Source organism: Scatophagus argus, chromosome 2, assembly GCF_020382885.2.
Source record: "Scatophagus argus isolate fScaArg1 chromosome 2, fScaArg1.pri, whole genome shotgun sequence".
NCBI classification, from domain to species: domain Eukaryota; kingdom Metazoa; phylum Chordata; class Actinopteri; family Scatophagidae; genus Scatophagus; species Scatophagus argus.
In genome coordinates this window covers 3,290,780-3,318,199 of record NC_058494.1, presented here as the reverse complement: position 1 = coordinate 3,318,199, position 27,420 = coordinate 3,290,780, and the positions used below count along the sequence as shown (strand labels likewise).

The following is a 27,420-nucleotide window of genomic DNA, read 5'->3' as shown; positions in this document are numbered from 1 at the left end:
TAGAGAGGATGGGACTCAAAAATTAGGTGATAATTCATTGTGGGTGTAGAAGTGACACCTTCTACTGTGCATTGCTGATACAAAATGTGTTTATTTGTACAGCTTTAAACAACAGTACTTCAAATGAGATTTCACTCTTTATTAATAGATATTGTCTGAATAAATAGTTTTTTTTTTTCTCTGATGAAAATCTTTCATCAAAAGCTTTTGAACATGGGAAAAATGTAACAATCTCACTACAGAATTATTCACAGCAGCAGTGCTTGTTGTCACTGAGCTCTTTACCATTGTGGTTTCAGGTTTGACATGCACCTGAACAAATGCTGGCCCTGTCTGTCCAAATCCTTGTCGACCCATACAACAGCGCTTTCATTCCGAACCAGCACCAACGTCCCAGCCTCAAGGCTGCAGGCATGATGTGTTTGGATCTGCTCAGCCCTGGGAGATACATGCACACAAAGAGTGACATTTAGAGAGAAGGGCCAGCATCAGTCTCATGCAGATTAGTGGGTCCCATTGTGGCCAATATAGAGAGCAAGCGTGAACACAGAATGGACAGCAGACACAGAGAAGAGCAGGGAGACATCGGAACCACCAAAACTGAGGCTTGTTTGCACGCCAGCTCATTACAACACATAACAATGCCTGCACTGTCATACCCTGTCGTTAGCTGTTGTCTCTTCTCTCCAGCCACTTCTCGAAGATATCGTTTTCGAGGCAAAGTCACATGAAACATCCCCATAAGCCTGGACCAAACCTCTCGTGTTTTCACACTCAGAGGCACGCAAATAATCAGGTAGCAAGAGATGGAGGGAGCATAAGATTAGAGAGGAGAAAATTAACAATCGGTGGGTTTATTTTCTTTCAATGTGCATTTTGGCGAAGTCGGCTTGCTAATGTAGTGTTGCGAGTGAAGATCCCAGTAACATTGTGCCACAGCGTGCCAAGGGGAGCTTGGGAGTTTGCCTTCGCAGGCTCGGGGGGTTGAGAGCAGCTCTGGTCGCCGTGGCAGCTGGAGCCACCAACATTTGCGCTGTGTGCTGATCCTCGGTTAGTGCCAGATGTGATTCCCAGAGGAAATCGTGCAGGCAGCTGAAGACTCACACACCATGCAAAGGCAAACATGGTGGGGTGGTGTGCACATAGTGTACACACACCCATATGGGCACACTCTGACACAGTCATTTATATACACAGCAATCTCACACCTTCTTAACATTAATGATATTAAAATATGAAATAACTTTGACATTAAGAATTTAGGGACACAGCTTTCTGACTGATGAGCATCTAGATCATTAGAAATCAAAGCTGACTGGAAGAATTATTTTATTCATAAATTAACATCTAAGCAAATTAGATGTCTGCAAAGACTCCTTGAACAAAGTTTTGTGGTTTTTTCACTAATTGATTAATGTTTACCAAACTGTTTGTTTTGCAAATGAATATCTGCCAAATTTGTTCAAAACAAAAAGCTGGCTGACACAATTTTCTGCTAAACTAGTCACACAAAACTTTTGAAACCACCAGTAGTAATTCCACATTTTCCACATTAGTGATTTTAGCATTGAAGATAATTAACTTGAAGAACAACTCTAATTATTTAACTATGCAATTATATCAAAGTACTAGAATTATGAACAAGCAAATAGCAGTCTATGATTTAAACGAACAGAAACAACACTGACTCTAAAATTACACTTATTCACTTCTGACATGTTACAAGTGTTACGAAGGTGACTGTTCTGTGCCTCAGTGTCCGAGATGTGGCTTTCATTTGTGGTGTTTCAGCTTTACAGGCCAATTAAGTCTGAGCAAGGGATGACTGGCAATACACCCGACTGTATTTGGTGTTGTGTTTTTCTATTCGTTTGTATCCTGCCGAAAGGAATTAGTGCAAGTGCAGTTTAGAGTGGTCTAGTAAATCTATTTTATGAACTGTATTGGGTGACATGGCTTCTTCTCATAAATCACTCTTGCCAAGAGCTCGGAGAACTTTGTTCTGATGATTGTAGCCACACTGATTTGACTGTGTTTCTTCTCAGAAACTGCAAATTTTTAGATTTTTGTAGCGGCTGACTTTAGTCTGCAACGGTGTAAACAGTCCTATTGCTCCACCTCTTGCTCTTTTATTTGCTCAACTAAACACTTCTCAATAAGATTCTCGCACCAGATCTGCTAATTACACTAATGTCCGTTCACAGAGAGTTTGAGCCAGTGACTAAGACCGGATCAAACTGTGGGTCATGTGTCTGACTAACAAGGTGTTCTTTGTCTTTTGAAATGCCTTGTGTGTAAGACATATACAAAGGTTATGCAGTTATCCCTCATAGCTCTTTTTATTTTCAGTGTCACCACTCACCACTTCCTGTTCTGTACATGGAGTACATTTCATATGGCCCTGACTGTGGTGGTGAGGGTGGTTTTGCATGAAAACCTGGTGTCACTGCATCGTGTTCATTTGTAGCTGAATGTACTGCTGTGATGTGTTTCAGGGCGACTCTTTGCGGACCAACATTCAGCTGGATTTCGGCGACGGCACAGCAGTGTCATACTCCAATCTGAGTTGGACCGAGGAGGGGATTAAACACGTCTACAAGGCTGCTGGAATCTTTCGTGTCACAGCGCTGGCAGAGAACACGCTGGGTTATGATACCACCACACTCTTTCTGCATGTCACATGTAAGTGCTGTTGCTAAAGAGTTGTCAAAATTGTTGATACATGCAGCTGAGTCAAGTTGAACTTTTAAGTTAACTCAAAGCAATGAACTAATCACACTTTGTGCTTTATGGACTTTTTTGCCCTACGGGTTTTGGCTCTCAGGCTCTACCTTATAGAAGAATTTGTGGGAATATTATTCAGTCTGAAAGGAGTGCCTGCAGACATTACTCAGGGATAAAAAAAGGCGCTACCAACTTTTTGGGCTGAAAAGCATATTTCTATTTTACTGTTGTTGTTAGAGCTGCTTGACAGCACTGAACACCAGTCAGAGATAGCACAGTACAGCACAGTGTTCTACAGTATTATCTATCAAATGTTTGTAAGAGGAAAATAAAAATGACTTTATGTTAGCTTAGGTTTTGTGATCATTCATTTTCTTTCATACTAAAACAAATTTAGTCTAATATGACAAACTGGCACTAAATCCTATCTTTAGGAGGGTTATAATTGAAACCTGATTGGCAGATATCACCAGCTGACATTGTGTTGATATGTTGTCTGATGCTTGGAGCATATTTATGTTCTCTTTGTGTTTTTCTATTTATAATTATTGAAAGTAATACAAATATAAAATTGTTTACAATTTGATGTTCACCATTAAGTAGCAAGCCCTTTACACCGTACATTGTCAGAACCACTTGAGAATTTCGAATTTTGCTTGTTTACTTGCTTTACATTCCTACCAGTGCTTCGTAAGGGAGACAAACATTGAATTTAAAGCAGAAATGTGTTCTTTTCATTTGTATTTTTTTATGTCTCTTTGCTCCAGGTGCTAAAATATGTTTAATCAAATGATAACCACTCTGTTGAGCCATGCTAAACTCATCTGTAGTGAACTGCACTGACCTACACACGGGATTATGTAACATAGCAGCTGTGATAAACAGAAACAACGTTTGGGGGAAAGGTCATAACAAACTTGCTTATGCAAGGCTTCACTGTGGGCAGAAATAGAGACTGAGAAGTGGGCCTTTAAGGCCACTGCAGCTAATTGCCAGTTATCTGAGGATACAACACATGAACAATGACTTATTTAAAAGTGCAGCAGTGGGCATAACAAATTTCAGGATCCTCATGCTCAACCAGCAGTAAAATAGTGTATAATTTTATGTTTCCATGGAAATCATACAAGCTGCAGTACGTGTTTTGTCTTGTTAGTTATTCTTTCATTTTGTTCAATCCCTTCTAATTTAACCTCTTGTCTTTCTGATATGTCAGCCAGTGTGCATTGTATTTATACATTCCTGCAATATATGAATAATAACTTTAGCTGTATTTATTTCAGCTTGCTGGTGATGGTTTCAGGGGAATTGCCTAAAACTACTACAATGGTTTCTCAGCTGAACATATTTAATACTAAATGACTCTCTCTCCTTCTCTCATTCCCTCATAAACACACACACATACACACACCGAATATCTCAAAGTGGGGATAAAGATTAGTTCTGGTTAAAGAGGATGAGCGCTAACAGAAGCCTCAGCGAGGAGAACATCCCAGGCCACAGCACTACACAAACCTTTGGCTAGAGTTTTGCCATGAAGCTAGTGTATTACATCTGTCCACAGCAGGAAACATCATCCCTGAGATTAGTGTAAAGCAACCTAGACCCCTGTCAGGTCCTATTAGGTTCTTAGTGGGGAGGTTCACAGCATTACCCAGAAGGTACCATGTCAAAAATACATGATGGTGTCAACATATTTTTAATGTCAGAATGTGACTTTTTTTTTAGGAGTCATAACCTTACAGATCTACAAGGACTTTTTAACAGGGAATTTTTGGTGTCAGGCAAAGTCAGACAATCATTTGATCATCTCCAAGGGATGGATTTGCTGTTTGACAGGGCTATAAATCTTATATGTATGTATATGTATTCATAAACTGCCACAGCAAACAGGTTTTAAGAGTAATGTGATGTTGCCAGGTTACCTGAGCGAAAATGATTTAATGAGCATAAATGAAAAGACTCAAAATGTTCATACTGAATTTATTTACTATGCAAAACATTCTACGACAACTTATTTTTTTGTTTTTTGTATTCTATACAATTAAGCAATTACAATTAACTTACTTTTACTTTTATGGTTTTGGCTGTGCAAATCAGAACACAGGCTTATCAATGAAGACTTGGACCACAAAACAAAGGGTGTTTAGCCTGGTTTCAGACAACAGATTTTTTTCATATGTTACGCTGTGCATGGATGCTTTTATGTCTGGTTTTGTGCCCACAGATGGCTGTTTGGAGAAACAATCTACTGGTCATGTAGGCAAGATCCAAAACATCAACCTCATATCCCTGTATAGCTTGCACAGCTAACTAGCTACTTTCATGACAAATATTGACAAAGAAATGAGCAAAGTCGGGGCTAAATGCATGTGTCAGGCCGACAAAATTGTCCAGGTTGTTTTGAGTCAACTTAAAGAAAATCAACTCTTTGATTGTTTTGAAAAATGTTGCCCGAAATGATGCTGGTAGGACCATTGGCATATATAAAGATGGACGATGCGTCTCCACTTCATCCCACTGTACAAAAGTGAAGCCAAAATATCTCTGATACAAGCACGCCATCTTGCGCTGGTGACATCATTGGAGCCAGTTAAAAAACAAACAACAAGAAAGGGGGAATCTGAGACCAGAAAAGTTACAAACAAACAGTATAACAGTCTGCCATCACAGCATGCGCATTTAATTCGACTCACTATACATGTCGAAGTCAATTTCAGTATGCCTGCCAACGTGAGGCTCAGACAGGCTAATTTGGAAAGTCTGTTTGACTCACTTTTCATTTCATGAAAATCAGGTTCTACACTGAAAGAACAGTTCCATTATGGTATGATTCAGTGTTTGTTTCATGCGCTCTTATCCAGTATTGAATGACATAAAATTCTCCAGCTGTCTAATTTTACCAGTAAAGACAATCTTTCACAGTGAAAGAGAGGTTGTCAGTCAGATTTTATGACTTTGTGATTTTTGTTCAAAAGAGTAAAGAGGCTGCGGAGTTCACAATTTTAGAAAGAATTTCCATCCATCACTGCGCAGTTGGCAGCAACCTGAGACTTTCTTTAAAGGAGTACATCTTTCCTGTGAGTTTGTATTATATTTGTTCTCAAAATGTTTGCTTCCGTCCTACCATGCATTTTTCATATTCACTCAGTCTGGTCAGGGTATTGGAGTTTCTATCACTTAACCATTTCACCTGAGGTCTTTGGACATTGGGAGAAAACCTGAACTTTCCTATAAAAGTGATGGGTACCACTCCATAACACTACTCTACTCTGTTTTCTTAATTAGGGCAGCAGTGAAATAGTGAGCACACATTTTATCTGCACTGTTTAGCCTCAGATCTCATCGGTCGGTGGCTCAGCTTGTCTTCTCCATATAGTGAGTCATAGAAGTGTGATGGGGAAGTTAGAGCCATTCCTTCTGGCACCGAGGACAGTGTGTGTGTGTGTTTCCCAGTGTCAGTGTTGCCCCTCACCAGGTTTGAGAGACTGCAGGAGTCGGTCAGAAAAAGATACTTTCTAAATCTGCAAGTGCTTAAAGGGTCCTCTAAGGTCTGAAAAAACACTTATCTCATGCAGACCCCGTTGCACCATCGCACCCTTGCGAATCTGGAAAGTAGGATTTCGTGTTAACATCTGTATGTGTGTGGGTGTTTGCATGGGCATCAATGAATGAATGGTGTATTACATATTCAAATTTTTGCTTCCTACTTTCTTTTTTTCCCAGGAGAATACCTGTCTGTTGACAATGAGAAACACTGGTCCAAACAATAACTCATTCAAATACTTACTGAGGCACCCTGACACACGCACTCACAAATATACAGACATAACACAGGCTAACCCCTTCACACACACACACACACACACACACACACACACACACACACACACACACACACACTCATGCAGTCATGGGGATGTGGTTTTGTATGTTCATATGACATGTGAGGAACATTTATATATGCGATATTGGTTGTAATTAGTGGTTTGTTTATTTGACGTTTTGATTTTAAAGTTGCTGAATGTAACGAGTTGGACCCAGTTGTGGTTGATGTTTTAAAGAAGTTTAAAAGACATCTAAAAAAAAAATATATTTTTTTTTTTTTTTTTCCGGTGCATTTCCTGCTTATTTTCCTTATTCCATTTATTATATGTGCTATGATTGAATATAACTTGCTATGCTGTAGAGGTTAGTAGTCAAAATGTTTCCTTTGGCGTATCAAATTACCAGACTCAAACACTAAGTCTTTCGCAATATTGTTTACCTTTGTTTTACACGTCGACAGTTAAGTGTTAGTACGCCAGTAAGATTAATGAGTGTTAAACAGTAACTGTCAATTAGTGAGCTACCATCAACATATGAAAAGCCTATTATAGCGTGTTTATAAACTCATTAGTAACCAAATTATAAACTATTTGTAAACCCTGTGTGTAAAGTTTTAATATTTCCCTCCCAAAACAGGCTGTATACCCCATGTACTTTGGATTTGTGATCCTGCTAATTGTTTTTGTTTTGTTTTTTTTTAATTGAAAAGCACACTGTGAAGTGTTCTTCATTAGAAGTAGCCATGCACGATATCAGCTCCTCTCTGGTGTTTCTGTCATAGGTCCAGTGGAGCATGTCCAGCTTCTTGCCCCCTTTGTGGTCATAAGGAACAAGGAGGTGAACATTACAGCGGTGGTCTTACCCAGCCACTCACGCACTGTGACTTACTTCTGGTGGCTAGGCAACAATACTGAGGTAATTCCAACAGGACAAGGCTCATTAACGCTGTAGATGCTTGTCTACAGCCAGGTAGAAGTTCTGTGATGTTGTATTTAGACACCGCTAACATGCTGATGACAAACATGGTTAGCAGGCTAACGTTAGGGGACAATGAATGACTATACAGAATTTTATATTAATCCAATTAAAATTTGCTGAGACATCAATCTGGACCAAAATAGGGGTGATACCACCCTAAACACTGCATTGCTAGTAGGGCTAAAAAGCTGTATTTTCAAATTGGAATAGTTATGGATAATCAGCCAATTCTGCTGCTAATCTGCAATTGACCTGCTTAATTAAAGTTCATATTACTGGCAAACAAATTCTGTTTATTGATCATCAATGTCACACCACAGTATGGATAAGGAAGACTTGGATGCATGCTGGGGAGCTAAAAAGCTTTGATAAACAGAGCAAGGTGTACAGAAGAGTGGTGGCATGGGCTTGAGAGACAAGTGACATTATATAATACCTGTACCTTTTGTGCTTGCAGCCACTGATAACGCTGGATGGGAGTATCTCTTACACCTTCACCAGTGAGGGAATGCACACCATCACAGTCCAGGTGGCTGCAGCCAACTCCATTCTGCAGGACACCAAAACCATAGCAGTCAAAGGTGTGTATTTGTTAGTAGTTACTAGTCTATATGCCTCCCTTCTTTTTAACATGTCCGAAAATGCACTTGTGTGGAAAGCAGTTAAATGATTCAGCATCCATCATTTTAGTCAGCTGTCATTTATTGTTTCTGAAAAATTGCTCCTACTTGAGTAAAATATATCGCAATACTGCTAGAAGCTCTAGAATATGTCTTCATTTGAAATGAAGCGACCTGCCAGCAAGTATCTGTAAAATGCAATGATTTATTACCAGTGGATGGGTTGGCATAAAGCTGTGACATTTTCTAATTATCTACAAGTGCATCTGGTACATTTAGCCAAAGGGAAGCGCAAAGGATATGAGAAAGCCTCTTCTTTTCATCAAGTGTTAACTACCTGGAACTCAACTTGAGCAAAATGACAGTTGGCACAGCTCCCTGAGAATAATGCCCCTGGATCAGAATGAATTAATGGCTGATTTTCCCTTGACTCTCCTCAACAGAATTCTTCAAATCTCTACTTTTATCTTTCTCCCCTAATCTGGACGAGTTCAACCCTGACATACCCGAGTGGAGACAGGATGTGGGGAGAGTAATTAAGAAGGCCCTGCTCCAAGTGAGTGATTTTCATTTTCTTTGTCCTTCCCACTCACTTCCATCCATCCTTCTATCTGTGTTCAGCTCCTTTCCTTTCTGTCTCTTTATCTCCTACTTTCTTTCTCACCCAGCTATTTCTCAATTATTTCCTACACCCCTATTATCTTAGCTGCCCAGTACTCTGGGCTCATTGGTGCAGCAAGAGAACACCCTCTGTCCACCCTGTGATTCATCATCGGACAGGTGTGACGACGCCTCTGCTTTCCTTTCTCTCCCGAGATGGCTTCATGAGCGCTGATTCCTTAATTTTAAAAGTCTCCAATAAAATAATCTCTGCACTTCTAGCATGGGGGCTTGTTAGAGACCTACGAGTAACGATACCTGTCACCATGTCAAATGTGAGTGTCCGCGTGTGTGGTAGAGTACTTGAATGTAAAAGGGGTGCAAGTGCTCTCGCTGTGTGTGGGAAGCTCGCCCATTATTGTTAAGTGCTACTCATGTCCCCATTCACAGCTCATGAATAGCCGACTGTATTTGGCTGTGTTGTGCTCTTGGTCATCTTACAACACACCTCCTAGTGTTAGAGCTGTGGGTGGGCACTTTTGGACCAACTTTTAAATGGGTGAAGGGGTCATGCATAAACTAGATAACACAGACTGTAGGCCCACGGTTTTGAGCTGATTGCTTTCTTGGACTGTTGTCTAAAGTATAGTAATTTTCTAAAAATGATGACCAATTTTTCTTCACTGTTTAATTAGAAATATATTGCTCAAGAACTGCAGTAATACATTTTTGATAAACGATTGAGACTAAACTGAGAAAACTATGGAGACACTCGTTTTAATGTTTGAACTTACTAGACTGACAGTGTTAAATTTCTTAGATTAATCGATGCAGTTGATGCAGGGCGGCCTCATAGCAAGAGGGTTCCAGGTTCCAATCCTGGTTTGGGCCCTTCTGTGTGGAGTTTGTAGGTTCTGGGTTCGGCATGGATTTTCTCCGGGTACTCCCAAAGTCCCAAAAACATGCACATTAGGTTAATTGCCTACTCTACACTGCCCCTAGGTGTGAGTGTGTGTGGTTGTCTGTCTTTGTGTGTCAGCCCTGCGATTGACTGGTGACCAGTCCAGGGTGTACCCCGCCTCTCGCCCGTAGTCAACCCACGACCCTGACGGATAAGCGGTATAGAAAATGGATGGATGGTTATTGATGCATTCTCCAGAAAGGCTTCACAAATCACAGAGACTGGTATAAAAACTAGCATCTTCTGAGTGTTAGGTAAATCACACTCAAACTCTTTTTTTAGTCAATGCATTTAGTTAATTTAATTTTGTCACCTTAAGCGTAAGGATGCTCAGATTGATCGGCCACATGTTATTCTTACTGTACAAGAGCTCAGAAGAGCTGATCACATAAGCACATGAGATAGTTTCTGTTCACACTGAGGGTTTATAACCAACCAGGTAAAGTAGGTGACTGCCTTGATTGGTCTTGAAGGTCGAGGTTCACTCTGTGGGAGTTTTTCCGTACATCTAGTTTTATCCTCCTGTTCTTACTAGCGAGGATTTCAGTTTGAGTGATTGGGAACAAAATGAAGAGTCCTTCTTCCATGTAAAAATGCATTCTAAAGTTTATCTAATAGGAGGCCTGCCTGAGATAGTTAAATGAAACAAATATTTTCCAAGGTAAAGTCTTTCGTCCCCTTTTGTGTTTCTTGCTGTGCTGTAGTATGGAGCGATAGTCTCATAATTTGTGAGTTGATTCAAAATGACAGAAAATGAAAAGCTTGATTCTGACCTGACTTAGTTGCCTCATTAGGTCAGTTGGTTCCCTCAGTGTCAGTGTTACTGTACACAGTAAAGGGCTCTGCCAGTGATCGCAGAACTAGGATTACAATGGGATCTTTACAGGGTCCCCTTTGAGGTGAGGTGTTCAGATGAAATGGGGTGAAAATGGTGAGAGTTCCAATATGTGCATGTTTTTTTTATTTACCGTAATTTCCGGACTATAAGCCGCTACTTTTTTTAACACGCTTTGAACCCTGCAGCTTTAACAATGATGCGGCTAGTTCGTGGATTTTGCCTTGAGACAAACGTGACATTGAGAGCAACAATAAAAGAGAGACTGACAACGTGGACACCTGCGGCTTATAGACAGCTGCGGCCTATATTTATATACAAGTTTTTTTTTTCTTTTTAAATTTACTGTGTGCGGCTTACGGTGGTGCAGTGGTTAGCGCTGTCACCTCATAGCAAGAGGGTTCCAGGTTCGAATCCCAGTCTGGGCCCTTCTGAGTTTGCATGTTCTCCCTGTGCCTGTGTGGGTTTTCTCCGGGTACTCCGGCTTCCTCCCACAATACCAAAAACATGCACATTAGGTTAATTGGCTACTCTAAATTGCCTCTAGGAGTGAGAGTGTGTGGTTGTCTGTCTTTGTGTGTCGGTCCTGTGATTGACTGGCGACCAGTCCAGGGTGAACCCCGCCTCTCGCCTGTAGTCAGCTGGGATAGGCTCCAGCTCCCCTCGACCCTGACAGATAAGTGGTATAGAAAATGGATGGATGGATGGGTGCGGCTTATATTCAGGTGCGCTCAATAGTCCGGAAATTACAGTATTTATTTTTATTAAATTACAGATTGTGGCTGATGTGTCACTTTTGTTTGTATTCATCTTTTCACAATATCCTGTTAATAGTTTGACATCTGCTACTATCCATATGAAAAGGCTGTAGATCTGTTTATGAGGCTGGAGGTGTCACAGAGTTCATTTCCAGACAACCATATTGTCCAAGCTGTGACAGGAAGGGTTATTTTTCCTCTGTTTTGTTATGGTTGAGAACTTGAGACAGAGACCAGTCCAGAACTGAAGGCTTTTCAACATAGTAAATAACTCCCAACAATAAAACAAGAGATGAGAGAAGGAGCAACTTGCAATTAAAGTCAAGGTCCATTTAACAGAGGTTCAGTGCCGTGGAGCCCTGTTGTTGAATCTTTCAAGTCATGACTTTGTACTGTTCACCTGGGCTCATTTTGATGCCACCGCCTCTTCTGCTCGTGAAATGGCATTTAGTAGCAGAGGTTATTTCATTCCACTCTGTCTATCCTCAGACACCTCCCTCTCATATTGCCTTAATGTTTTTCAGTTCAAACTCATGCAGTTTACAGTGTTCATACTCCCCCGTAGCTTCCCTTGAAGGTTAATGCAAGCTATCAAGCTACCATCTCCTTATTGCTTCCCCAAAGGCTCAGAAGTACTTTGTTATCCAACTGAATGCTTGCCACGCACATTAATGTGATACTTTCATTTTTTTTTGCTGTGTTTCAACTCAACAATTATAGTGTTGATGATTAACTTATTCTCAGATGACTGGAATGCATATTGGATTGTAAGAGATTCCCCTCACAAAAGAAACATAATCTGGATTTACCATTAGGAATCATTTTATAAAGACATAGGATGGAGTCGGTGATCAGAGGTCATGTTATACAGCCTAGTGGGGGAAGCAACACATTGGCTTAAAATTTGTAAAACATTTGTGGAGCAACTCAACAGGGCTTAAGGAATGGGAATGTCACTTAGTAATTTGGTCTACCATTATGGTCCAGGCTGCAATATCTCATCAATTACTGAAAGATTCATATAGAATGTCTGAGGCTTCATCCAGATCATTTTATCTGGCATCTTGTCCACCTCCCGTTCAGACAGCTGTCTCTCTGTCCTGGTTTGTGACTGGCCTCACACAACTGTGGATTTAGTGCAGAGTGGGTTTAATACATATACGGTATACAGTCTATGTATGTTCTATGTTCTTTGAGCTAGTGGATCTTGGCTTTTCCTGTAGTCCTGTCAGTGGTGAATAACATAGATGAAATTTAATTTATACATTCATGTTACCCAAAGTGTGGATTATGATAATTTTGAAGATCCTCTATCTTTTCATCTATTGTCATCATCAGGTAAAAATGTTTTATTTGTCCAATACAGTGGTTTATAACCAACTATCTGATATAACTGATGTTCCCATCAGATGATTCCAACAGCCTCAAGTTGATTCTTGCCCACTCACCTCAAGTTATATTAACAGTTGATGACATGACAGAGCCGTGAGTACACTTCCAAAACACAGAGAAAAGTTGACCTTCAATGTCACATTTTTAATCAAGAGTTGTGCCAAGTGTCAACAAGTGTCATAAGTTTGTTTTGCATGCTGATGGAGCAAAGGAAAACATCAAGAGACATAATATGCACAAACTTACAGTTGTGCATATCATACAGATGTAAGTTAATCCAAAAGCTGACACTGCAAGTGGATTGTTTTATGCAAGCAGTCTTCTCATTGTGACCTCAGAGTGTTGTGGGTAGACAACATTGAAACCCCAAAAAATAGAACACTTAAGTCCAGTAATTAGATTTTACAAATAAAGGCATTAACTGGAATTTTTCAAAAGATACATATGCTACTTATAAGACTCCTCACAAAACAGAATCATTAGACAACAGAGAGAGAGAGTCAACCTGACGTTAACAGGTGCAGGTACAATCGGGTGAAGGTGGAAAAGGAGAGCTGGTCCATATAAAGCCAGTGGAGAGGGTGGAGCTGATTATAGCAAGTGCCAAACAGGTGTGCAGGTGAGTAGATAGCTGGTAGATCGGTCAGGGCCATTCAGCTCCGCTCTGGATAGGGTTACAGTAAGACACACACACACACGGGGGGGGGGGGGGACACAATGTTACATAATATAACAATATTATATATTATAAAATAGTTTGACAAACACAGCTAAAGTCAACATTTTTCAACAGAAATTTCAAGGATCAATGTCTAGCCTTTTTAGCATTTAAAGCAGCCTGTGATGTCTGCCAAAGTCAGTTTATTTAATAGAATTTGGTACTAAGTGTTTCATATTTCAATTCAACTGCCATATGTGTGGCTCTTTGCTTGCTTTAAGTTAGTATAGCCCTCTGGGAAAAAAAGCAACAGTTGTCCACCCCTGCTGTAGATGAGGAATGAACAGTAAATTATTCAGACCAAGTAACTAAATATATAGAATTTCCAAAACTGATTTCAATGAGGTTATCTGTATTAAATTGAAACTAGAACATATAAAAGCAAAACTGCATGCAAAATACTGCGTGTACTGTCACGTACCTTTCAGTTTCAGTGCATAAGGCTTCGGTGCTTATCTTAATCAAATAGTATTCCTTTGAACAAACTTGTAACAATATTGCAGTATGGAGTCTTTGTACCAAACTGAGCCAGGCTTCCCTGCAGCAGGTAACCTCATCTTCATCTAGGAGCGTCTCGCCTCTCTTTCAGCTTGTTCGTCCTGATCTGATTTTTGTATCCAGCAGTGAGCTCGCAGAGCATCAAAAGAGAGCACTCCAAAGTGGCCAGCAAGCTTTTAAACTAATGATTTCAATGAGAACAAACATGAGTGTATTGATTATTTTTTTTCAGGGGCTGTTGCCTCTACTGTGATCCTGTTCACTTTATCTCCTCCTCAGCCCTTCTCTCATTGGAAGTCATGCCCATGGTCATCATTTGTCCACTACTTTGGGACTCAAATAGTGATTTCTGCTTGATAATTGATGTGCTTTGACTATACCCACTCCATCGTCTGTCCCAGCTGCTATGAAAACATAAAAACATCTCAGGCTCTAAAGTGAAGAGTGATCACCAGTCAGGCCCTGCCTCCCTTGCTTGAATAACTGGTTAAAAGCTAAGGGCTTGGAAAATGCTTTTCTAAAAAAAAAAAAAAAAGAACAGAAACATTTTCTCTGCCTCACTTCTCTTATCAAAATAAATATAAGCTTTAGACATCTTTGGAGACTGAGATGTAGCAAGATAAATTTCACCACTGTTTCACCATAAGTATTTGGTTTCACCTTTTGTTTGTTTGTGTGCTTGACGGTAATCCGGACATAGACTTGTCTCTTGTTTGGTGACAGTACTTTCAAGTTAATCCAAAAGGCTGTAAATAGATCATTTAACTTAGAAATGAAACAGGAGAATTTTGATTCGACAACAAATTGTGCTTCTTTATTAAACGCCTGAACACACTAAAACGCACAGGAAAGGAAATCATCGTTCATTTGCTTTGTGGTGAGGAATGCTCAATAAAATGGGAACACGATGAGAGTTTAGTAACGACAGGTAGCCTGTCATGAACCCAGAAGTTGGAAAAGTGGACCAAAGTCATCAAAGTCCATCCTCTACTAACCTTGAATGTCCGTATCTAATTTCATGACGGTAGTTGTTGAACTTCTCCTGGGCTGTCACTCCAACACTAAATGACCATTTGAGCCATGACCATTGAACACGCTACTTTCACTCTGCTAACTTGACCACTAAGAACTGGTGAACTTTCCATGTCTGGAGATTGTCTTCATGTTCTCCTGCAAATGGTATTTATATGCAGCTTTTGTGTGCAGTGGGTATCAGCCTGTGCTATCATAGATCTACTGGGTCCCGTGACATTCTACACCATTTTCTAGCTCTGCCATAATTGACCTTTTATCTGTCCTGAACTCATACTCTCAGCCAAGCAAAAAGCAGATACTGAACAGCTTGACCTGGCCTTATATCTACATCATATCCGCTTTGCCTAAACTGCCTTAGTTGGCAGGTTGGTTAATTGGCTGACTTCAGTGTAATGGTGCTCATGCTGTTCGCTTGTACAATATGAACACTGTGTCTGATGTGTTGCAGGAAATTTTACCACACTGCCCTCTGTTCTTTCCCAAGAAATTACAGTTGAAAATGTAGTGTGCTCTTATATTTGTCATCTTGACATAAAGGTCATTATGCATTCAACACTCCATGTCTCTGTATCTCTCATTCTGTTGCTATTTGGATGGGTTTGCTCTTTGTTTCCATCTTTCTTTTTATCTCCTTCTCTCCATCTCCACCTCTCTGCTTCTCTCTCTCTCTCTCTCTTTGTATCTTTCTCTCCATCAGGTGGTATATTTTATTATTTCGCTGAGAGCCCACTAACACCAAACATACAAGGCTACAAGAAAAAACAAAAACCTTTGGACAGTAATATCTCCTCTGTACATCCAGTCGTCTACACAATCCCAGAAACCTGAACGAAGTCTTCAACAGTGCAGTTCTAGTGCATATAGCGGGCAGTGTGTGACTTACATGGACAATGGAGAGGCATGGGAGACAAATTCGCTTTACATCGAAGATGAAGCCTATGACAAACCTTATACTGTCTTTCACATAACTGATTACAGATATAATTACAGATATAATTGAAGGCATAATTGCATTGATATAATTGGCAGGCAGTTATATCTTGACTGAGAGTTTGAGTGTTGTCCCTTAAGATTAAAAAGTAACTTTGTATGAAAACTTTGTACGAAACGTAAAGATGCACTTCTTACATTTTAATGTAAAGCACATTGACTTTATTTGGCTATATGGGAGCTAGTTCAAACAGACAGCTGAAGTCTGAGGCTACATCACGCTGCATACTCTACCAACTGCAACATACATGCAGCCGTTCAATAATGGAGATGTCCTTGAATCTACATTCCTCTTGTAGTGGGGTCATTATCATTGCTCCCCACTCCATATTCATAAAATAATCCATTATACAGGAGTTGGTTGACAGAAGTTTGATGGTGAGATTTCATGGGCACAGACAAAGTCATGTGTTTTTTAACTGATAAATCTATTAGTAACAATCACTGTCACAGTGACTGGTAACTAATGAAGCATATTTTTGCTTTGACGCAGGTGTCTGACTTCCCAGAGGAGCAGCTCTTGGTAGCTGTGTTCCCTGGAGTTCCAACAGCTGCTGAGCTCTTCCTGTTACCTCACAAGAACCAATCGGAGGGCAAGAAAAAGAGCGAGGAGGAGCTCGAGCAGGTGTGGGCGATGAAGACTGGAGTTCAAATGACAAATTGTTGAAATTCAGTCAAATATATTTTACAAAAGGTGACAGTAACTCCTGTTCAAATGTAAAACACCACGTTGTATGTGTTTAACAGGTATCTGATATAATTGTTAGCGCGCTGAACCAAAATTTGGTGGAGTTCGAGCTCAAGCCTGGTGTAAGGGTGATCGTGTACAACACACAGTTAACACTCGGTAAGAAACATTTGCTCACACTGCTTTCAATACTGCCATTAAGTGATCAGCCACAATATTAACTTGTAATAGTAATTTAATTATGCCGTAGTTTTTTCTATTTTTCATTTTGAAATGACAAGAAATAGAACTGTAAGAACCATGTTTTGACAAGCAGAGTTTTTCTTTGGTCCACCAATTAAAATTCTTGTCATTCTGCCTCCATCCCAGGCAGGAGAACACAAGGGAGTATGGGTGGGGTTTGATTTTAAGTGGAGCTCCTTGAGTCGAGGGATCTTTTATGCCTGCCATCAAAAGCTGAACATCTGTTCTATTTCTTTTACAGCCATCCAACCACAAAATGAGTGTTACACTGAGCATAATTATGTTGATTATTTAGTCCTTGAGAAGGAACACTACAATTTAAGGGCAGAAGCAGAATTCAGAACTGACAAGGCAACAGCACTGTTCAGTTCTTAGCCGCTGGAGAAGAGAAGGTTGGTTGACATTCGAGAAATTCAAAATGCACTCCTGCCAAATAACAAACTGCTGTCATAAGTATCAAATCAATGCCAGATTCATGGAGGCACATTGAGTGTCTCTAAAACTTCTCATTTTTATTGGCTTATGCCTTGGTAGCACTTCTGTGTCCCAGTGCAGGATGGGTCTTACATTGTATTCATTGCTTGGCTGGTTTCATTAAGCACACAGTCTCTGGAGGCACACAGCCATGAGTTGTCTGTAGCTTAAAGTGTCAGGTATTAACAGCCTGGCATGTGCTGCTCTGTGACGTTCTGTGGTGTACTGCACTCTAATGACATTGGAGGTGGACCCAGCTGGATCCCTCTTTATATTTCACCTCCCAAGAAAAGGTCTAAAAAGCCTTCAAGCATCTTGAGAAAGGTCAGTAGCATATTCACCGCCTTCTCTGAGCTGAAGGGCTCGTGAGCAGCACGATAACATTGAAAACTGCAGTGTGATTTCACTGTAGTGACAGACAATAATGCGCTCTTCAAAATAATAAGAGGAATTTGATGTAGATGCCTTTTGAGCAAAACCATGTGTGTGACAATAATCATAGAAAGTACTTGTTTAGAGTATAAGTGCATTTAATCATTTCAAATCCACATGAAAAGCATGAATTACCCACTGCTGTCACCTTCTTTGCCCAGAAATAGAAACGTAATTTCACGCTACCACAATTGGTGACATTTGTGATATTAAAAATAAGAGCGTTATCTCATAATACACATTGTCAGTACTCGTAATCAGCATTGGAATTCATCTACAGGGGGATAAGCCTAGATTTCATCTCAGAGGCAGAGATGTTAATGTTAATGTTAATGTGAGTGTGCAGTCAGGAAAATAAGAAAGATTGCATCTTATATGTTGAAAGATATATGTTGTCCATTCTTCTGCTTAACTCAGTTTAGCTCAATGGAGCAATGTTTTTACATTCCTTTTTTATTTTTAAACACACATTCCTTCCGCCTGCCTCACACCACTCTGCTAATCGACATCTAAAGGAACATCACAGTCCACCTACGAATTTGCTGAAGAAGACAACTGCAAGAGATTGTATGACTGAGCATTTTAGTGAGGAAGAAAATGCATTTGACCAGGTTGTTAGGTATCATATACACACAAGTCCACATGAAGTGGATGAGAAAATGAAAAGGTGTGCACACACATTTAACACCCGAGCTTTATAGATCAGACATAGGAAATGTAAATGTCCAGCCTTTTTTTTTTCTTTTCCAATCTGGCCCTTTTAAAAGAATAACTGATTAGGCTAAAAACAAAAACAACAAGAAAACAAAATAAAAAGGACAAATCTAACAGGGTTCTTTAAAACCATTAATATTCAGTTATACACATACAGTTTTAAACAAAACATCACCCAACTGTTAAGTATTAGTAGTAATTAGTAGTAATAGTAGTAACTATTTTACATGGACAGTGAACATAAATTATCACTATTATTGTGCAGTTGGTTAGGAACAGTGTCATCCACACTGTGAAAAATTTTCTTTAGCGTCAACGTATCATGTTGATACAGGACAGTGATGAAATGCTTGGACACAGTGGCAGCAGTAGAACAAAACATATAACACAAACAGATGTACACATCCCAGATGTAACCAAAGCCTAAACTAGCTAACAGTTATGTATGTCTACGGCTTCCAACATCCTCACTTAACCCCACAGCGCATCCTCATTAGCATCTGTCTGATGTCTGTATTAGAGATGTAGCCAAATGTAAAACTACCCAAATAAATTCTAAAAGGTCTTCCAACAAGTTTATTTCACTTTACTTAATTTAAACTAACTTAGCTTAAATGTTTTTAATTACTTACTGGGAGAATAGTACACCCTCCTCCTCAAATAAATAAATAAATAAATACATGGGTTCCATACAGCTCATTTGGCATATTCCAACTCTCAAGATCTCTGCCTAAATCACTACACAGATTTTGTTAAATGTAATGTAAAACAAATTAGTGGCTATAAATGATCATTTTAGAGTAAAATACGTCAAGTGAAACTGTGAAAATAATGTGAAGGGGTCACTTAAAGCGTTAGCCTTAAATTGCAACAAAAAGTGGGAGACACATGGGTTAATTAAATAACAAAGTAGTTTATTTACAAAACTACTGATGGGAGGAAGTCAGTAGTGTAGGGAGTGGATGAGTGGAAAAAGTGCAGCATGAGTGTGGTGCTGTAAAAACAAAGCTAAAAAGAGCCCAAAGTGCAAAACTCAGGTGTACGTGAGGTGAGGTGAGGTGAGGAGACCTTGTGAGAACCGGCTGCTGCTCTGAGCACACTGATAATCCTCCTGATTACTCCCTCAATCAGTCCTGCAGCCCTGGAGAGTGACAGCAGCAGAGGGGCCATCACCATGGTGATGAACCTACAGAGAATTATCAGCTGAAGCTACAGCTGCATTCAGTTTTACAGTATAGTGAACTTTATAGTGAACTTCAGCTCATTGTTTATCTGTATGGCCAACAGTGTTAATATTTTTTGGTTTTTTTTCCTCACTCAGTGCTACTATAGTATTGTTTTCGGCTGCAGTAGGCAGCTGTTTCCATTGAATAAACACTAAACACTGCCACCGCAGAGCAGGCGGACACAGTTAGTAACTAGCTGGTGAATAAAGATGAGCATTTAGCAGCTAAAGAGTCAGATATTCCCCTCAGGAGGTGGTAGAGACCAACAGCAGAGCTAAAAGGGAGTCAATACCGGAATAATGAGCTGGGCAGAAACAACACTACAAATGAATGATGATGTTGCTCAACAACTGCTGGATGTGTAAAAACAGTTTGCTCACATTTCACTACATCAAGTTAAAGGTGTTGATACGTCAGTGTTCGGTCTACTGCCCTCTTTGGCTCCAACCACTAGTGCTACCTACTTCACTTATCATTAGGAACCCTAGTAGCTAGTTTGGGTAGGATGATGTAAAGGTTGAAAACAAACAAGCAAAGAGGTAGACACCAACATTAAAGCACATGTAACAACAACAGAATCGTCTCCCCTTCTCCCACAGCACCCTTGGTGGACTCCAACCCCAGACACAGCAGCTCAGCTATGCTAATGCTCCTTTCAGTGGTATTCCTGGGCCTGGCAGTGTTCCTCATCTACAAATTCAAGAGGTAAGTCTTTGTGATTACTTCCATCTGCTGCACATACAGCATGATCATATAGAGCCCTAGTATATATCTATTACCATATTATTCATTATTGATGATACCAGATGAGCACTGTCTGGACCAATCAATCACAGTCGTATTTGGAAATTTCATTTGACAAGTCCCCCTAGAGGTTGTAAATCGTTCTAGCAGAATTCCAATGCATGAGGCACATACAGCAATCAGTGATAAAATGCAGAGAAAACGACCATTAAATGGTTTAATATGCAGTTGCTGTGCCTCGGCTGTTATTTGCTGAATAAATTATTCATACTCAAAATGATTCTCTTGAAAAGTCGGGGGGAAATGGAAAAGCTGTCATTAATTATGGATATGAAATTTTTTCCATTAGTCTAAAGAGAATGCATTTTTCAAGAAATCTCACAGTTGACAAAACAGAACAATTAATAACTGAAATGAATAGTAATTGGAAATAAATTGGATAGTGACTAAATAAAGATGTATATTATGTGTTATAAATGCGGATGGGAAAAGATACTAGTGTAACTGTAATTTGCCTGTAAATTGGTTACTGAGTTATCATTTCAAGATAACTTTGAAAGTTGGTATGCCCATAGAACTCCAGGAAGCAGAACTATTTTCTTTGACATTAGTGGAGAAATGTGGGTTTTTAAAAAAAGTTTCTCATCCTTCAGAGTTGTAAAAATAATCAGTTTAGACATAAAAGACTTTGCTTTCACTTCAAGAAGGAAGGATCAACTTTTTAGTGAAAAATGTTGCCACAAGGTGGTTTTCAAAACGTGGTTAGGCTCCTTTGTTAACTTCTTCCTTTGCAAATCACTAGAAAAATACCTTGGATCAACATATACGCTGAGGTGAACCAGGAGAAAGAGCAAGAGATGATTGGTTCTGTGGGTCAGGGTGACAGCACACCTAAAATCACTCTGAGTGAGTTCTCCACATCCAAAGAACTCATGGAGAAGGAAATGGATGCCAGGGTCAAAAGTAAGTCAACAGCTTCTGTATTAAAGGTTGTATGAATCAGTGTTTGCTTGCTGACATTACTGCTAAACTGAATAGACAGTTCCTGAAAAGGGACTTGAAACAGAATTTGTTTCTTTGGTTTTGGAGTAAAAGTCAACATGGTAATATACAGAATAAAAGTGAGCACATTAAACCCCAAGCCATACTTTAGCTATTGAATTGGAATTATTTTTTGAACAGAGAATTGGCAATTTAATCTCCTTTTAGCATTTTTAATTATTCAGAGAAGAGAAGAGCAGAGGGAGCAGCAGAGCAAAGGCAGTACTGAAAGGGTTTTAACATTGTAAAGAATAGATTCCGGCAATGCTTGCAGTACTGAGAACAATGAATAATTAATAAAACCAACATGTTCAAGCATCGGGCCTCAGGATTGGATAGACCAGCAGGAGCCACAGAGGCAGGAGCCTTAATCACTTGAATATTTGGTCACAATATGACTTGTTTAAAAAGAATATTGCAATCCAGCACAAACCCAGCAGATTGTCAAAAAAAAATTGCTGAATGCTGCTCGCTCTGACATAAAATGTCAGTCTGTCAGCTTTGAAAACAGAAAGCAGTACAGGTTGTCACAGAAGGCTTCGTTAGGCTCTGAGATAGTTTACAAATGAAGCTCCTGTAGATTGTCAGTTTTGGAGAGCTTGCTGATTCTGACCTCAATGTTAAAACTCAGTAGTAACTGTAGAGAACAAGAAGGAGTCCCACACAGTAGTGGACTCAGTATTCTGCTTTTTTTCCAGCTGAATTTTTCTGTTCAGCTCAGTGTTTATTCTTACGTTTTGAATACGACCTGCAATCCTCCACAGAGTTAATTCCGCCATGCAAAAAGTCTTGCAGGAGTTTACCAGAGTGCTTTGCTGAGAACATAAAATAAACACTGTACACAAACATAATTTAGAATTTGATTAATTATATAGTTTCAAAAAATACACTTGGAAAAAAAAACATTAGAATAGAAATAATTACCATTAATTAACAAAGCTGCTCTAAGCTTAAGTAAAACACAAGATATAAAGTGGCAATTGGCAGAAGAAGAGAAAGATGTAATAGTTCCACAGTCAGTGGGCAACAAGGGTACATTTTTGTTACTTCCCTCCGAACATAAAGGTGCACTGTGTTGTGAGTGCACACTATGGACGCACATGTGTAATGTGATTGCTTAACAACCAAGGACAGAAACACAGTTACACAGCAAAGGATACACACAAAGTGTACACACAGTGCATTTTAGTGAAAAACAGTGAATGTAGACATAGCTTTTGTTTGTTTACTAGATAATTCCACAAAACACCTTGTAGGTCAGATATTCAGAGGGAGGGAAGGCATAAGAGCTGAACTAACTAGTCAGTCAAATTTGACTGTTTTGAAATTTCAATTATCATTGAAGCATGCTTTAATGCAAAACAAATACCAAACATTCTCTGAATTTATCCTCTGATTTCCATTTTGTAGACAAAAAAATTCATTGATTAATCAAGGAAATGATTTGACAATGGAAATAACTACTTGCAGTCCTAGAGGGTACATTATATAGACAAAAGTATTGGAACACCTGACCATTAGACCAACAGGGACTTTAATGACATTGCATTCTAAATACATAGACATTAATATGGAGTTCGTACCCCCCTTAGCAGCTATAACAGCCTCCGCTCTTCTGGGAAGGCTGCCCACAAGATTCTGGAGTGTTTCTGGGGGAATTTGTGCCCATTCATGCAGTAGAGCATTTGTGAGGTTAGGCACTGATGTTGGAAGAAAAGGTCTGGCTCGCAGTCTCCATTCCAGTTCATCCCAAAGCTGTTGGATGAGGTTGAGGTCAGGACTCTGTGTGGGCCAGTCAGGTTCTTCCACACCAAACTCATCCAACCATGTCTTTATTGACTTTGCTTTGTGCACTGAGACACAGTCATGCTGGAATAGAAAAGGTCCTTCAACAAACTGTTGACACAATCGACAATTTGATCTGACTTTTTTGGTTACATTGTTTTGTTTTTTTTGTTTTTTTTTATTTAAAACTATTTGTAAAGTATGTATTTGTAAAGATCAACGAATCATTAGTATTATTCCCTAACAACTTTTGTTTGTTTGTTTGTTTTTTTCTAGTCAGAGTTACTGGTCAGTTGTTCTTGTGCATTGAATAAGTGTCTGGAAGTGTCAGGTAGCCTGCAGCTATAAGTAAGCTACCTGACATAATCTTTAAAGAGAGAGGAAAAAAATACTGGGAAAATCTTGGATCCTGCTTTTGATTTCAGTGATCCAAATTGAAAGCCCATTTTGATCAATTATCAATTTAGAATCAGAATCGGGACACCCCTAATATCAACAACATGTACAAGGTATTCCAGACAGGTATTTCCAGTCACACATTAAATCTCTCCCTGCCTGATAAAAACCACATCCTACAAATTCAAGATCCACCTTTTAACATGCAAGCTTTCTGTTACGTGTTCTTAGTGTCCAAAACCTGATGATAGCATCGGAATTATTTTGTTCATACTCTCCCACAACCACTGAAGACATGGCTTCACAGTCTAATTGAAACTCTTGACCAATGAACACACAGTACATTTTTGTAGAAAATTGATGGATTTCCCATTTTACAGTGATTGTTGTGCTCCTGCAGTTCATGCCATTGCAGGAGCTGTACATTAACAGTTTCTCTTTTGTCCTTCAGTTACATACCACACAGGAAAAATACTTTTCACAGCTGAAATGAAGTGTTAAAATTGCTATTCTGTGTGTGCTCATTCATTGAACCAAGCATATCATAACAAAAAAGACACACTTTCATAATGGGTCGTTTTCTAATTTCCATGCAGTTTAATAGCTTGGGAACCTTTGATAAACTGCGCATTGGAATTTCAGTAATTAACACGAGGTGTCAATGTCAAACAAGCTATTTGTTTCATAGGCATAAAAGGACCAAACTAACTATCTTTGTTCTTCTCTTGTTTTTCTTCTTTTGTTTCATTTATTTCTGCTTAGGGGGAGTTGGAAATGCCTGCGAGAGCACAAGGGAGATTCCAAACTGTACTAGCGTGTAAAGCGGGAGAGAAACAGTTTATGTACAGAGCAAAGTATTACAGTGTCGGGGTTCTCTTTTTCTGTTTTGTAATTCTCAACACAACTGATGTTAATAGTTTTCTAAGGGACCTCATTTATACAGACTTGCATGGATGCCTCGTTCAAAAATATCCATGCAGCAAATGTCAATTTTACTCAATGAAATCATTGTAATTACTGGCAAAACTTAGTTTTGTGGATGTATAAGCTACATGACAACATTCATTTGCAGAGTGAAATATCTTTCGTCAAAACTTATGAAGAGTTCTGTAAATTTCCTATGGAGTTTGCTTTGAAAATCATTTCTGCCTATATATAGACTATAATGTCTGAGTCTTCAATCAAACAGGGAATATTATTGAAATGTACAATATTATCATCTGTTCTGTTAAATGTATATATTATTACTTTCTACATGCTTTAGTCTGAGTACCATGGCGACGACAGAAGATTTGACAATGGTCTGTTTTTGAAAGTGTGTTTAAAAAGTCAAACATTACTTAAAGAAATCAACTTTGTTTTGCTTAGGTCCTTGACTTGTGCATGTTCTTATTGAGGACACAATTTCTGTGTTGTAGATAAGCAAGTGTTGTATATAATTTTTTTTCTAATCATTCATCAAAAAAAGCAGAATCAATTTTGTCCAGACTTCCCTTTTGCTCAGATTTTTTTCATTTACTGTTGGGCGACATGAATCTAGTGAAAAGGGTTGATCTATTAATGCAGGTAGAACCGTAATGCTATATGAGAGATATAAGTTCCCTCCATTTCACTGGAAATGAAATGAAAAAGATGGAAGGAAGGAAGATCATGAACATGATCATGTTCAATGTATTTTTATTTGAACCATTTAGTAGATGTTGAGACATTTTTGCAGAGACATCAGTCTTTAAACTATCTGAACTAAACATTATTTTCCATTATTCCATCACATAGTGCCATTATCTTTGATAAATGCTTTGATAGTACTAATTTGGCCTCAGAACAAAAGCTGAATCAGTTGTTATTAGGGTTAGGCCGGTATAAACCCAGTCACCTTTGCGTGGAACATAACGGGAGCCCATGAATGCAGCAACACCACAACCAGAACAGCTGTGGCACATTGAGTTTTTATTTCTCACAACAACCATTCAACTCAGCTCTTTTTTTTGTTCTGAACTTTAACATCAAAATTATAAGTAAGAGTTCAGTCTGCTGCAACTTGAGAAAAAATGGCAGTAGCTACCTTTCAAGTGCAAATGCAAACCTTGCAAATCTGTGAGTTTTCCACAACACATTTCTGCAAATGTTTCACAATAAAAGCCTTGTTAAGGTATGAAGGGTTTTTATCCATTGAAACACTCAAGGGTTTTTAATTTGAATCAGGTGCAGAAAGTGTTGAATTGTACTACATAGTAGTGATTTTAACATAAAAAGTGGGAGTGGATCAAAATAGCCTTCAAACTGTGTCGTGCAGTAGCGTGTAACATTACCATAAGCTGCATCAACTCATCATTGATAACAGTTCTCTGTTGGTCAGAGTGGTTTAGCGGCACATTGTGGCGCTGTGCTCATTAGCTATCTTTGGGGTTCCTACTCACAACCTGCATGCTAGCTTGCCGGAGTCGATCAGCAAGACTTGAAAATTGGCCAACCCTAGTTATTATGAATAGTTATTGAACTATGGTGATTAAATTTAAAATATTCACAGTGGGTGAAATATTATATTATATTATAGGTCATGGATACATCTTCTCAAATACCAGGAGGCCTAGGGTTGGCTCCATTTAAAATTCAGTTTTTGTTTGCAAAGCTCTGACCCTTATGAACTTATTTTTAAAACTTTGTTATCCATTATTCTTCTTCAACCCTTTTAGTCATGATAGCATGACTTTATGGATTTCAGTGTTTGTCTGTCAGTTGGTCCAGTTACAACATTGAATATCTCAAAAGCAATTTTATAGATAGCTATAAAATGATGTGCACAAAATTTGGTTCAGACATGTATGTTTCCCTCTGGATATGTTGTAAATGCTTCAACTTCATCTAACACCATCATAAACCAGCAAATGTTAGCATGCTAACGTGCTTCACTAAGACTGGTGAGCATGGTAAACAGTAGCCTATACAGAGGCAAAGGTCCTCTCCTTATGGTATGCCCCATGAGACCTTATTTCAGAAAAAAAACATAAAGTAGTTAAGGATGAGAGACAAATAATTTATTTAATCAAGTTTAACTTGTGCATGAATCACACATATGATGTTTGTAATTAGAATGACAATTTTCCAACTCCAGAAAATCAGTTTGTTATAAAACTGTTCAAGTCTGAAGACTGTGAAGATACTCAGTTAGAAAGACCTCAGTCCAAACAGCGGTCTGGTTTAACACTGACCAAAACCTTGTACAGCTGGTTCCACATGCAAGCTAGCTAACGGAACAAACCAACTCTACTTTCACATATCCACAGCTGTTAGTATGACCAGAGATGAGAGATGAAGAACTAAAACTGAATACTTTACTATTTTTAAAACAAACTGCAGCTTTCTTGACTTGGAATATTTTAAACCGACAAGGATCATATGTGTCATGGCAAACAAATGGGATAAAAAAAAAATTATTTTCTCTCACCTTTAACTACCATACATATTTTTAGCATATTTGTTAGCATTATCACAAGTTAGCATGCTGTTAATAGCATTTGGTGCTCATGTTCTGTGCTAAGTACAGCCTCACAGAGGTGCTGTAATGGCTATAGACAATGAGTCTTGTTCTGAGGAATGACCTAACAATATTAATGTGTAAAACATGTTGGTAATATTTCCTCATATTTAGCTGGGTCTTGCCATTGCTTTCACCAAAGCTGCAAACCAGTGTGTGTACTCAGCCTAGGAGTGTATAGAGATTTTAGTAGCTCAGTGAG

General features: G+C 39.0%; 1 protein-coding gene across 4 annotated transcripts in view; it reads left to right on the top strand.

Annotated features, from left to right (window-relative positions):
- The window catches only part of sorcs3 (sortilin related VPS10 domain containing receptor 3), a 187,809-nt gene extending 160,629 nt beyond the window's left edge, over positions 1 to 27,180 (top strand). For all 4 annotated transcript variants that reach the window (XM_046401487.1, XM_046401497.1, XM_046401506.1 and 1 more), the window contains exons 19-27: positions 2,496 to 2,682; positions 7,334 to 7,467; positions 7,988 to 8,111; positions 8,594 to 8,706; positions 16,431 to 16,562; positions 16,685 to 16,784; positions 20,314 to 20,419; positions 21,261 to 21,421; positions 24,443 to 27,180. In XM_046401487.1, coding sequence (XP_046257443.1) covers positions 2,496 to 2,682; positions 7,334 to 7,467; positions 7,988 to 8,111; positions 8,594 to 8,706; positions 16,431 to 16,562; positions 16,685 to 16,784; positions 20,314 to 20,419; positions 21,261 to 21,421; positions 24,443 to 24,501 — 1,116 coding nt within the window. In that variant the 3' untranslated portion in view covers positions 24,502 to 27,180. The remainder of the gene's footprint in view (positions 1 to 2,495; positions 2,683 to 7,333; positions 7,468 to 7,987; positions 8,112 to 8,593; positions 8,707 to 16,430; positions 16,563 to 16,684; positions 16,785 to 20,313; positions 20,420 to 21,260; positions 21,422 to 24,442) is intronic.
- Positions 27,181 to 27,420: the final 240 nt, after the last annotated feature.